Source organism: Populus euphratica, unplaced genomic scaffold (assembly GCF_000495115.2).
Source record: "Populus euphratica unplaced genomic scaffold, PopEup_1.0 scaffold507.1, whole genome shotgun sequence".
Lineage (NCBI taxonomy): Eukaryota > Viridiplantae > Streptophyta > Magnoliopsida > Malpighiales > Salicaceae > Populus > Populus euphratica.
This window is the reverse complement of record NW_011500383.1, coordinates 12,188-25,302: the sequence shown is the minus strand read 5'-3', so window position 1 is coordinate 25,302 and position 13,115 is coordinate 12,188. Positions and strand designations below refer to the sequence as shown.

General features: G+C 32.9%; 1 protein-coding gene and 4 long non-coding RNA genes across 13 annotated transcripts in view; 1 reads left to right on the top strand and 4 right to left on the bottom strand.

Moving 5' to 3' along the window:
• Positions 1-4,132, bottom strand: part of LOC105114257 (uncharacterized) — a 10,667-nt gene extending 6,535 nt beyond the window's left edge. The window contains exon 1 of the long non-coding RNA XR_840102.1: positions 4,112-4,132. This is a non-coding gene — a long non-coding RNA (uncharacterized LOC105114257). The remainder of the gene's footprint in view (positions 1-4,111) is intronic.
• The window catches only part of LOC105114259 (probable disease resistance protein At4g27220), a 45,544-nt gene extending 32,566 nt beyond the window's left edge, over positions 1-12,978 (top strand). Inside the window, exons 1-6 of one of the 9 annotated variants that reach the window (XM_011010756.1) lie at positions 934-1,082; positions 4,276-4,380; positions 4,473-6,880; positions 6,932-7,849; positions 10,817-10,891; positions 11,320-11,795. In XM_011010756.1, the coding sequence (XP_011009058.1) occupies positions 4,484-6,880; positions 6,932-7,849; positions 10,817-10,891; positions 11,320-11,646 (3,717 nt within the window). In that variant the 5' untranslated portion in view covers positions 934-1,082; positions 4,276-4,380; positions 4,473-4,483 and the 3' untranslated portion in view covers positions 11,647-11,795. Of the gene's footprint in view, positions 1-933; positions 1,083-4,275; positions 4,381-4,464; positions 7,850-10,816; positions 10,892-11,319; positions 11,796-11,880; positions 12,288-12,797 lie in introns of those variants that run through there. The other 8 variants (XM_011010758.1, XM_011010755.1, XM_011010752.1 and 5 more) reach the window with 8 other exon arrangements.
• On the bottom strand, positions 3,591-4,070 carry LOC105114256 (uncharacterized). The gene is made up of 2 exons (XR_840101.1): positions 3,862-4,070; positions 3,591-3,804 (listed from the first exon to the last, which is right to left on the bottom strand). It is a non-coding gene; the product is annotated as an uncharacterized LOC105114256 (long non-coding RNA).
• Positions 6,992-9,556, bottom strand: LOC105114258 (uncharacterized). Its single transcript, XR_840103.1, has 2 exons — positions 9,137-9,556; positions 6,992-7,060 (listed from the first exon to the last, which is right to left on the bottom strand). It is a non-coding gene; the product is annotated as an uncharacterized LOC105114258 (long non-coding RNA).
• On the bottom strand, positions 11,658-12,179 carry LOC105114260 (uncharacterized). Its single transcript, XR_840104.1, has 2 exons — positions 12,131-12,179; positions 11,658-11,856 (listed from the first exon to the last, which is right to left on the bottom strand). It is a non-coding gene; the product is annotated as an uncharacterized LOC105114260 (long non-coding RNA).
• Positions 12,979-13,115: the final 137 nt, after the last annotated feature.

Sequence of the window (13,115 nt, the reverse complement as noted above, 5' to 3'; positions counted from 1 at the left end):
TCATAAAGTAACTTATATGGGTAAAGTGTGTTGTGAGTGTTAATACCTTCTTGAGCCACAATTAATCCTTTACTCTCGAATCTCTAATAGAATTAGTATACTTAGGTTTTTTAGTGGTTTTGAACTAAACAACTAGGTGACGAATTCAAATGATTTTTATGCTGCGCATCCATGTACGACAACAATAATACATAAAAGGTAACATAATAATATATAAAAGATAACACAAGAACCCTCGTCACAAAATAAAAACATTTACAAACATTTTAATGAATTGTTTTAAATCGCTATATTTTTTCTATTATATTAATTATATTAATAAGGTGTCAATTGTTTTTTGGTTGCAAATGGTAAAATTTATTGCGGTGAGATGTTAATCAATTAAAATTAAATTTAATGATATTAAGTGTACGCCAATATGTTAAGGCTATATCATTTATCTTAAATAAATAATAAATATGTTAATTTTGTATTGGATTAAGTTTGGATCCAACCGATATAAAATAAAATAAGAGGTCCAAGTGTATACGAAGCAGATCAACAGGTACGAAACTAAAGCCTCTCCCAATTACCAAATGCCCGCAGCAAACCACAGCTGCAAGTGCGAAGCATATTTGTTAAACCTGTATGCTAGATGGAACAAACAAAACTCAGGGTTCAAAGCTAGAATTGAATTGAATTTTTAATATATTATTGATTTGATGAAATTTAATTGGAAATATAATAAATAAAAATAAATAGTAAATAGTAGTAAATAGAAATGGATTAATAAATAGTGGGCTCCATAGTTTCTATGGTTATTTCCTTAACGGCAAGGTCCTCTCTGGGCACCGGAGCCCCTTACTTGATCGAATCAATGCTATTGTTAACTTTCCTTGAATTTCCTAGTAGTTTACAGTAACAGTACTATTTAATTATGCGGATTAGCTACTTGTTGCATCAAGTGATTTTTTGAGATCATTTCCCAATTGAGGACGACAGACTACGGGAAAGAGGAGATTGGTTGTGGTGGGGATTGAAGCTGTGATTTGGGATCGCTTCAGGATCTTCTGCTGATAGGTTTATCCAGCAGACTTCAAGAGGTAAGAACCTGCTCTTATATATCATGCAACTCTTATATATCATGCAAAGAAATGGATCAGATCAGAGTTGCTAAACATGAAAAGAGAACAAGAGCTAAAGCTGCATGAATTAACAGCTTAATAAAAAGAATACAGTTTTATTGTGATCTTTTGCAAATAAAAAAGAATAGAAAAAGGCAACAAAATTCTTGGAGGCATGGAAAGAGGTATAAATGAAAGAACGGTATTGTAGTAATTGAACCAAGAGTCTATAAATATAAATAGTAAAAAATAAAGAGCTCTGAATTTTTAGAAAGAAAACCGTGAGTGAAAAAAAGAAGAAGAGGAAAAGATAAAGAAAAAAGAAGAGAATTGGAGAAAATAAGTTAAAATATAAGATTTATATTTTGATGTGTATAAATGTGTTTTTCTTGGCTTTAATTTTCTGTTTTTTTGAATATTTGAGTTTTGAAAATTGTGTTTTGGGTTTGATTGATAAGTTGATTTGAATATTATATGTTGATTGTTATTGATAATGAGTTATATAGTTGATTTTAAAAGATTTTAAGTAAAAATAATGATTTTAAGTTATGTTTGTTTTAATGATGAATTTGAGTTAGAAATCTTAATATTTCATTATGTGATTTGTGAAAATTCTAAGTTTGAGGTTGAAAATGATAAAACTTCAGTTTGCTCATTCAATTTGTGAAAATTTCAATTTAATTCCAAGATTCTATATAAAATGTAATATTGAGAAATTCTATATAAAATATAATGTGTAATATTGAGAAATTATAGTGACATGTTATTTATAATTATCACTACATATTTTTATCGAGTTTTTCATTTCAGTTATTTATCTTTTAATTCAACTCTTATCCTTAAAACAAAATGCAATTGAGTTTTAATTTTAGCATTAAGAAATTCAATTATGTAAAAAAAAATTAATAATTCAAACACCAAATTAAAAATTAAAAAAAAAATTCACTATTAACATCCACATCCACAATAAAATAAGTCTCGGTAAATAATAATAAATAAAAAACTCTTTTATCTTTTAATATATACTATAATTTAGTATTGTGACACATATTTTTTTGAATAATTTTTTATTTAAAAATATATTAAAATATTATATATATATATATATATAGTAACAAGAAATATTAAAAAATATATTAATTAAACATTTTTATAAATTAAATATAATTATAAAAACCACTCTGACACAGTAAAAAAACAAATAGCCTCCTTTTCATACTAATTTTCATCTTCTATTTTCTACGAGACTGGCTTTCTTCCTTCTTTATCCCATTCCTTTCTTTCTTCTTTTATCATGCTGTGATTTTAAGATTTTTATTTTAAGTGTTTGAATAAGTAGTTGTTTTTTAAATATTTTTTTATTTTATAAATATATTAAAATAATATTTTTTTTATTTTTTTTAATATTATTTTTAATATCAATATAAAAATAAAAAAATTAATTTAGAATAAAAAAATAATTTTATAAAAAAATAATTTAAAAAATAAAAAACAAACGCTATTTCTCTCCTTGTTAGCTGCCGTGATTTCAGGTCCTCCTTTCTTGCCTTATTTGCAAGAGCATGAAAAAATAAAATAAATAAAATCAAACGAGCATGTATAGAAAAATACTATCGTAGTCTTTCCTTTTCTCCTCTATTTCCACCTCCCTATCTTATCTCTACCGTGCCTTTCCTCTCTGTTTTTTTGTTTTTTGAAAAAGCCTTTTAAGCTTTTTCTCTCCCACTTTCTATCCTTTCCAAGCGGGTAGATAAGGTTGAACACTTGGCGATCATCTATTAACTTTTGAGATTACCGTTATCTCCGTGTCGCAGTATAATCCAAGTTGTTTGTTTGATGTAAAATATGTTTTTTTTTTAAAATAAATTTAAATTATTTTTTTGATATTAGATAATATTATAAAAAATAAATTGAAAAATATTTTCTACTATTTAGTCATATTATGTAAAATAAATTGAAAAATAATAAGAAACATATCTTATAAATTAAAAAGTTAAATGAGAATGAAATTTTAAAAAATATAATTTCATAAATTACCTTAAATAAAATAAATAATAATAAAAAAATCATATCTAAAAATAAAAAAATTAAAAGATGATGAGATTAAAATAATTATAATTATAATTTTATAAATTATTTCAAATAGAATAAGTAATAATTAAAATAATAAGAATTAAATTTGATAAATAAAAAAATTTAATTAAAAAATAAATAAAAATTATAAAATGAGGACCAAATTTAATATAAAAATCAAATTCTATGAAGAAAAATTGAAAAAAAAAATTCTTAAATAATAAGTAAATTTTTTAAAACTAAATTTGTTATAATTAATAAATAATATGATATTTCTAAACTTTTTATATTTTTTTAAAAATATTTTACATCTAAAAAAAATACTTTTCTGAAAATCCTTAAGATTTAAAATTCTCCTTTAATTTACTCACGTTGTCATATTGCTCCTTTCTTATAAATTAGTTTTTTTAAAAAAAACTGAAATTTTTAATTATAATTTGTAATTATAATTTCTTATGTAATGTAACTGTAATCCCTAGCATAATGCATATTCTAGGGCAAGCACATCAACTCAAGAGCAAAGCAACTCGATGAAATAGCAAAAGAAAAAGATTTGAAGGACTGAAATAAAATAAAACCACAAAAGAAGGATGAAGAAATTAACCGCAATCAGGATGCCACCCAAAACCTAGTTCTTTTAGCTTTTATTTATTTATTTAATATTGTAATAGGTTAATCATATTACCTCATTGAGTGTGACACAGAGATGATCATCATAGATATAATTTATTTTTAATTGCTTGAGTTTCATCCTTTATTGTGTTCATTCCAGTAATTCTATTTCTTTGCAAGTCTTTTCCTGTTTTTTTTTTTTTTAATTTAAAAAAAAGAAAGAATAAAACCAAAAAAACTTTGACCGAAAACTTTGACCGATCATAGCTTAGATTAGTTAATTATATTTGTGGTTGGAAGCGGGCTGAGTGATTATCCTGGACCTTTCACTCGTTTCTTTCTTTTATACCTTTTTTTTGTTTGTTTGTCTGTCACTGTCTCTATATGATCTTAATTATGTCATCAAAATGCATTTTTAATGGGAACTACTGCTTTAACTCACAAGTGTCAGTTAGAATTCTGATACCTTGCCTTGTTGCTTTTGAAGCTGGATTCCATGCAGAGCTAAAGGCCTTCTCCTTTTCTTCCTCCCGCTACTATTTCATTGAGCACTCAGTACCAGTGCTTTTCGCACATATTTTCCCAAGTTAAGGTAATGAAATTCCTATTCCCATTCTCTCTGCGCCTCTTTTACTTGTAGTGACTCACGCTCACGTTCCGTATCCTTATTTCTCTGATTTTCAGACCTGTGGAAAATGGCTATCGAAAGTGCTTGTGGATCCATTACAACTATGCTAGCAGAACTCATGGTGGAACCAGTAAGAAGGCAGTTCCGTTACATGTTCTGTTTCCACCATTTTGTTAAAGAATTCAAACAACAAAAGGAGAACCTGATTTCGGCAAAAGAACGTCTGCAAGACGATGTCGAAGTTGCTGAAAGGAATGCTGAAGAAATTTACGAAGATGTGAAAAAGTGGCTGAGAGATGCAGAAAACGAAATTGAAGGTGCGGAGCCCTTGGAAAATGAAATAGGAAAAAATGGCAAATGCTTCACTTGGTGTCCAAACTGCATGCGACAATTCAAGTTAAGCAAGGCACAGGCCAAGAAGTCGGAGACTTTCAGAGAACTTTTAGAAAAGAATTTTACAAAAGTGTCCCACAGAGCTCATCCTCAGCCCATAGAATTTCTCCCATCAAAGGAATTCACGCCCTCAGAATCGTCAGAAGAAGCTTTCAAACAGATCATGAAAGCTCTCAAAGATGACAACGTCAATATGATCGGACTGCACGGCATGGGAGGGGTGGGTAAAACAACCCTGGTGAAAGAAGTAGGCAGGAGAGCCAAAGAGTCGCAGCTTTTTCCTGAAGTTTTGATGGCTACGGTGTCCCAGAATCCAAATGTCATAGGCATCCAGGATCGAATGGCAGATAGTTTACATCTGAAATTTGAAAAAACGAGTAAAGAAGGTAGAGCAAGTGAATTATGGCAGAGACTGCAGGGAAAGAAGATGCTTATAATCCTGGATGATGTTTGGAAACATATTGACTTGAAAGAGATAGGGATCCCATTTGGTGATGATCACAGGGGTTGTAAAATTCTTCTAACAACACGTCGTGCAAAAGCATGTTCTTCTATGAAATGCCAGCAAAAAGTGTTCTTAAGAGAATTACCTGAAAAAGAAGCATGGGATTTATTCAGAATCAGTGCAGGTTTAGATGATGGGGACTCTACCTTGAACGAAGTGGCAAGGGATGTTGCGAGAGAATGCCACGGCTTGCCAATAGCACTCGTGACAATGGGAAGGGCTCTGAGAGATGAATCTGCAGTTAAGTGGAAAAGAGTGTCTAAACAGCTAAAAAACTCTCAATTTCCGGACATGGATCAAATTGAAGAAAAAAATGCATATGCATGTCTTAAGTTGAGCTATGATTATTTGAAGTCCAAGGAAACCAAGTTATGTTTCTTGCTATGCTGTTTATTTCCAGAAGATTACAACATTCCAGTCGAGGACTTGACGAGATATGCAGTTGGCTATGGATTACATCAAGATGGGGAGCCCATTGAAGATGCAAGGGAACAAGTTCATGTGGCAATCAAAGACCTCAAAGCTTGTTGTTTGTTGCTGGGCACTGAAACTGAAGAACATGTGAGAATGCATGACTTGGTTCGTGATGTTGCTATTCAGATAGCATCATCAAAAGAATATGGATTCATGGTGAAGGCTGGCATTGGGTTGAAGAAGTGGCCAATGGGCAATAAAAGCTTTGAAGGTTGTGAAACAATTTCGTTAATGGGCAATAAACTAGCGGAACTTCCTGAAGGATTGGAATGTCCAAAGCTCAAAGTTCTATTATTAGAAGTGGATTCTGGTTTGAATGTTCCAGAGAGGTTTTTTGAAGGGATGAAAGCAATTGAAGTTTTGTCTCTTAAGGGAGGGTGTTTGTCATTGCAATCACTCGAACTCTCAACGAAACTTCAATCGTTGGTGTTGATGGATTGTGGATGTAAGGACCTCATTTGGTTGAGAAAGCTGCAGAGACTAAAGATTCTTGTTTTTCAGTGGTGCTCATCCATTGAAGAACTACCTGATGAAATAGGAGAGCTCAAGGAGTTAAGGTTGTTGGATGTGACAGGTTGTGAAAGGCTAAGAAGGATCCCTGTGAATTTGATTGGAAGGTTGAAGAAGTTAGAAGAGCTGTTGATCGGGGATCGCAGCTTTGATGGATGGGATGTTGTCACCAGCACAGGAGGAATGAATGCAAGCCTAAGAGAACTACATTCGTTGTCTCAGTTAGCCGTATTATCATTGAGGATACCGAAGGTCAAATGCATTCCCAAAGATTTTGTTTTTCCAGTTAGCTTGCGCAAATATGATATAATATTAGGGTATGGGCTTCTGCCAGGACGATACCCAACCTCGACAAGAATAAGTTTGGTTGGTACATCCTTAAAGGCGAAAACATTTGAGCAATTGTTTTTACATAAATTAGAATGTGTAGGAGTGAGGGCTTGTGGGGATGTTTCCACTCAGTTTCCAGCAAGATTGCGGCAAGGTTTAAAAAATCTAAGGAGGGTGGAAATTGAGGACTGCAAATCATTGGAAGAGGTATTTGAATTGGGTGAGGCTGATGAAGGAAGCAGTGAGGAGAAGAAGCCGCTGCTGCTGTCATCTTTAACAGAGTTACAGGTGCGAAGGTTACCTGAGCTCAAATGCATATGGAAAGGGCCCGCCAGACATGTCAGTCTCCAAAGTCTTGTTCGCCTGAATTTGGATTCTCTCGACAAACTGACATTTATCTTCACACCGTCCCTCGCTCAAAGTCTGCCAAAGCTGGAAACCCTTCACATAAGAGATTGTCATGAATTGAAGCATATTATCAGAAAAGAGGATGGTGAAAGGGACATAATTCCAGAGTCTCCTCGCTTCCCAAAATTAAAAGATATCTTCATAGAACGCTGTGGTAAACTGGAATATGTCCTCCCTGTCTCCGTGTCTCGAACTCTTCAAAGTCTGCCACAGCTAGAAACACTTGAGATAAGTTTTTGCGGTGAATTGAAGCATATTATCAGAGAAGAGGATGGTGAAAGGGAAATAATTCCAGAGTCTCCTTGCTTCCCAAAATTAAAAACTCTCCGTGTATCACGCTGTGGTAAAATGGAATATGTCTTCCCTGTCCTCGTGTCTCTAACTCTTTTGAGTCTGCCAAAGCTGGAAATCCTTGACATAAGATATTGCGGTGAATTGAAGCATATTATCAGAGAAGAGGATGGTGAAAGGGAAATAATTCCAGAGTCTCCTTGCTTCCCAGAATTAAAAACTATCATCATAGAAGAGTGTGGTAAACTGGAATATATCCTCCCTGTCTCTGTATTTCCAAGCCTGCAAAAGATGCGGATTCTTAAAGCTCATAATTTAAAGCAAATATTTTACAGTGGAGAAGGAGATGCACTCCCCACAGATGGCATCATCAAGTTCCCTCGACTAAGTGAATTGGTTCTTTCTTCCGGATCAAATTACAGCTTCTTTGGTCCAAGGAATTTTGCTGCCCAATTGCCTTCCTTGCAAATTCTGAGAATCGATGGCCACAAAGAGTTGGGAAATTTGTGTGCACAGCTCCAAGTACGTCCTTTATATTTCTCCAATAATTTTTGTTCCTTTTTAATTTAAATTGTCAACTTCAATACATGTTGATTTCTTCCTTTAAATTTCTGAAACTGGAGTAATTGATAAATCATTTAGCCATCCACTAAATTGAAAAGGAGTTGTCTAAGTGTATCATTCCCTGTCTCTTGACGCAGGGCTTAAGAAGTAAGAAGTTAATTATTGTAATGAAATCCTACTTAGATTTTTCAATCTTTATGCTCTCCAAGTTCGAGTGAAATTGAGGCTCTTCCCCCAATTAATAGAAGTATTTGAAGAGGAAGATAAACCTCCATCTGCTAATATTGAGTTGTTTGTTTCAGTCCTGCAGCTTATGATTTCATATTCCCATGCCCTGTTGCCATGTCTACTTATATCCTTTTGTTGATAAATTTTTGGCTGAAGTATTGGGGACAATTCGTTCATCTATTTACCAATATATGTTACATATTCCAAAGTGCACAAAATTTGGTAGGAATTATATCTAACAAATTTCTTTTGATGCTTGCAACCTCTGCCTGACACGAGGTGTATATGGAAGGGAACTTTGGAGGTTCTATCTGGATAAAAATTAGTCAAGTCTGTCTACTAAAAACAACTTTGCACAGAATAACAAATGATTTTTATACAAAAGAACATCAAATAACTTCACAAAAAAATTATTAATATATAAGAGCATATATTTTGTGTTGTATTAACCTTTCTTTCGCAAACATCTAATTATTATTCAACTTATCTCTAATTAAGAAAAAAACTGAAACAATAATATGTAATCTCTAAGAAGTATTTAATCCTGTTTTTTCTATTCCTTTTTCTCCTATTTATACATCATATAAATTGTTTTTGTGAGAGTGAAAAAATATAATATTTTTCTCTGATAAGATGACCGTCCATGGGCAGCAAAACGGCTTCTTACAAAGATTAGAATCTGTACAAGTGGGGGGTTGTGGGGATGTTCGCAATCCGTTTCCAGCAAAATTGCTGCGAGCTTTAAAAAATCTAAGCACTGTGGAAATTAAGGTCTGCCAATCATTGGAAGAGGTATTTGAATTAGGTGAGCCTGATGAAGGAAGCAGTGAAGAGGAGGAGCTACCGCTTCTGTCATCTTTAACCAAGTTAAAGCTGTACTGGTTACCTGAGCTCAAATGCATATGGAAGGGGCCCACCGGACATGTCAGCCTCCGAAGTCTTAATTTTCTGCATTTGGATTCTCTCCACAAACTGACATTTATCTTTACACCGTTCCTCGCTCAAAGTGTGCCACACCTAGAAAGCCTTTACATAAGTGAATGCGGTGAATTGAAGCATATTATCATAGAAGAGGATGGTGAAAGGGAAATAATTCCAGAGTCTCCTATCTTCCCAAAATTAAAAACACTCCTTATATCTCGCTGTGGTAAACTGGAATATGCCCTCCCTGTCTCTGTGTGTCCAAGCCTTCTAAACCTGGAAGACATGTGGATTTTTGAAGCTCATAATTTAAAGCAAATATTTTACAGTAGAGAAGGAGATGCACTCGCCACAGATGTCATCATCAAGTTACCTCGACTAAGAAAATTGTCTCTTTCTTCCATATCAAATGACAGCTTTTTTGGTCCAAAGAATTTTGCTGCCCAATTGCCTTCTTTGCAATATCTTAAAATCGATGGCCACAAAGAGTTGGGAAATTTGTGTGCACAGCTCCAAGTACGTCCTTTATATTTCTCCAGTAATTTTTGTTCCTTTTTAATTTAAATTGTCAACTTCAATACATGTTGATTTCTTCCTTTAAATTTCTGAAACTGGAGTAATTGATAAATCATTTAGCCATCCACTAAATTGAAAAGGAGTTGTCTAAGTGTATCATTCCCTGTCTCTTGACGCAGGGCTTAAGAAGTAAGAAGTTAATTATTGTAATGAAATCCTACCTAGATTTTTCAATCTTTATGCTCTCCAAGTTCGAGTGAAATTGAGGCTCTTCCCCCAATTAATAGAAGTATTTGAAGAGGAAGATAAACCTCCATCTGCTAATATTGAGTTGTTTGTTTCAGTCCTGCAGCTTATGATTTCATATTCCCATGCCCTGTTGCCATGTCTACTTATATCCTTTTGTTGATAAATTTTTGGCTGAAGTATTGGGGACAATTCGTTCATCTATTTACCAATATATGTTACATATTCCAAAGTGCACAAAATTTGGTAGGAATTATATCTAACAAATTTCTTTTGATGCTTGCAACCTCTGCCTGACACGAGGTGTATATGGAAGGGAACTTTGGAGGTTCTATCTGGATAAAAATTAGTCAAGTCTGTCTACTAAAAACAACTTTGCACAGAATAACAAATGATTTTTATACAAAAGAACATCCAATAACTTCACAAAAAAATTATTAATATATAAGAGCATATATTTTGTGTTGTATTAACCTTTCTTTCGCAAACATCTAATTATTATTCAACTTATCTCTAATTTACTCCAATAATCTTTTTCCTCTTTAATTTAAATTATCAACTTCAGTACGTGTTGATTTCTTCCTTCAAATTTCTGAAACTATAGTAATTGATAAGTAGAGATAAATCCTTTAGCCATCCACTAAATTTAAAAGGAGTTGTCTAACAGTATCTTTCCCTGTCTCTTGATGCAGGGCTTAAGAAGTAAGAAATTAATTATTGTAATGAAATCCTACCTAGATTTTTCAATCTTTGTACTTTCCCAGTTTGAGTGAAATTGAGGCTCTTCCCCCAATTAATGGAAGTATTTGAAGAGGAAGATAAACCTCCATTTGCTAATACTGAGTTGATTGTTTCAGTCCTGCAGCTTATGATTTCATATTCCCATGTCTTGTTGCCATGTCTACTTCTGTCCTTTTGTTGATAAGTTTTTTGCTGAAGTTCATATGGACAATTCGTTCATCTATTTACCAAAATTATATAGTTCAAAAGTGCACAAAATTTCTTTTGATGCAGGGGTTGTCAAATTTGGAAACATTAAGCTTGAAGTCTCTGCCTGACATGAGGTGTATATGGAAGGGAACATTGGAGGTAATCTATCTGGATAAAAATTAGACGAGTCTGTCTACAAAAACAACTTTGCACGGAATAAAAAATGATTTTTATACAAAAGAACATCAAATAACTTCACAAAAAAAATTATTAATATATAAGAGCATAAATTTTATGTTGAAAATTTTGAAGTCAATTAAAATATCTTTAAAAATTTATTAACTTTATAACTAAAATAGAAATCTTAGTTAGTATTTATTTTTTATTTTTTACATGAAACTAATTATTAGGAGTTGTAGTGACCTTTTTTTCGCATAAAACTGAAACAATAATATGTAATCTCTAAGAAGTATTTAATCCTGTTTTTTCTACTCCTTTTTCTCCTATTTATACATCATATAAATTGTTTTCATGAGAGTGAAAAACTATATTATTGTTCTCTGATAAGATTGGCCGCCTATGAACAGCAAAACGGCTTCTTACTAAGATTAGAATCTGTACTGGTGAACAATTGTGGGGATGTTCGCGTTCTGTTTCCAGCAAAATTGCTGCCAGATCTGAACAATCTAAGGAAGGTGGAAATTAAGGATTGCAAATCATTGGAAGAGGCATTTGAATTAGGTGAGCTGCCTGATGAAGGAAGCAATAAGGAGAAGGAGCTGCCGCTGCTGTCATCTTTAAAAGTGTTACTGCTGCGAGGGTTACCTGAGGTCAAATGTATATGGAAGAGGCCCACCAAGCATGTCAGCCTCCAAAATCTTGCTGTTCTGATTTGGATTCTCTCAACAAACTGACATTTATCTTCACACCGTCCCTCGCTCGTTGTCTGCCAAAGCTAGAAAGACTTTACATAAGTAAATGCGGTCAATTGAAGCATATTATCAGAGAAGAGGATGGTGAAAGGGACATAATTCCAGAGTCTCCTGGCTTCCCAAAATTAAAAGATATCTTCATAGAACGCTGTGGTAAACTGGAATATGTCTTTCCTGTCCCTGTGTCTCTAACTCTTCAAAGTCTACCACGGCTAGAAACACTTGAGATAAGAGATTGTCATGAATTGAAGCATATTATCAGAGAAGAGGATAGTGAAAGGGAAATAATTCCAGAGTCTCCTTGCTTCCCACAATTAAAAACTATCATCATATCCGAGTGTGGTAAACTGGAATATGTCTTCCCTGTATCTGTGTCTCCAAGCCTTCTGAACCTGGAAAATATGCGGATTCTTAAAGCTCATAATTTAAAGCAAATATTTTACAGTGTAGAAGGAGTTGCACTCACCAGAGATGCCATCATCAAGTTCCCTAAGCTAAGAGAATTGTCTATTTCAAACTGCAGCTTCTTTGGTCCAAAGAATTTTGTTGCCGAATTGCCTTCCGTGCAATTTCTAGAAATTGATGGCCACAAAGAATTGGGAAATTTGTCTGCACAGCTCCAAGTACGCCCTTTATATTACTCCAATAATCTTTTTCCTCTTTAATTTAAATTATCAACTTCAGTACGTGTTGATTTCTTCCTTCAAATTTCTGAAACTATAGTAATTGATAAGTAGAGATAAATCCTTTAGCCATCCACTAAATTTAAAAGGAGTTGTCTAACAGTATCTTTCCCTGTCTCTTGATGCAGGGCTTAAGAAGTAAGAAATTAATTATTGTAATGAAATCCTACCTAGATTTTTCAATCTTTGTACTTTCCCAGTTTGAGTGAAATTGAGGCTCTTCCCCCAATTAATGGAAGTATTTGAAGAGGAAGATAAACCTCCATTTGCTAATACTGAGTTGATTGTTTCAGTCCTGCAGCTTATGATTTCATATTCCCATGTCTTGTTGCCATGTCTACTTCTGTCCTTTTGTTGATAAGTTTTTTGCTGAAGTTCATATGGACAATTCGTTCATCTATTTACCAAAATTATATAGTTCAAAAGTGCACAAAATTTCTTTTGATGCAGGGGTTGTCAAATTTGGAAACATTAAGCTTGAAGTCTCTGCCTGACATGAGGTGTATATGGAAGGGAACATTGGAGGTAATCTATCTGGATAAAAATTAGACGAGTCTGTCTACAAAAACAACTTTGCACGGAATAAAAAATGATTTTTATACAAAAGAACATCAAATAACTTCACAAAAAAAATTATTAATATATAAGAGCATAAATTTTATGTTGAAAATTTTGAAGTCAATTAAAATATCTTTAAAAATTTATTAACTTTATAACTAAAATAAAAATCTTAGTTAGGATTTTTATTTTTTACATGAAACTAATTAT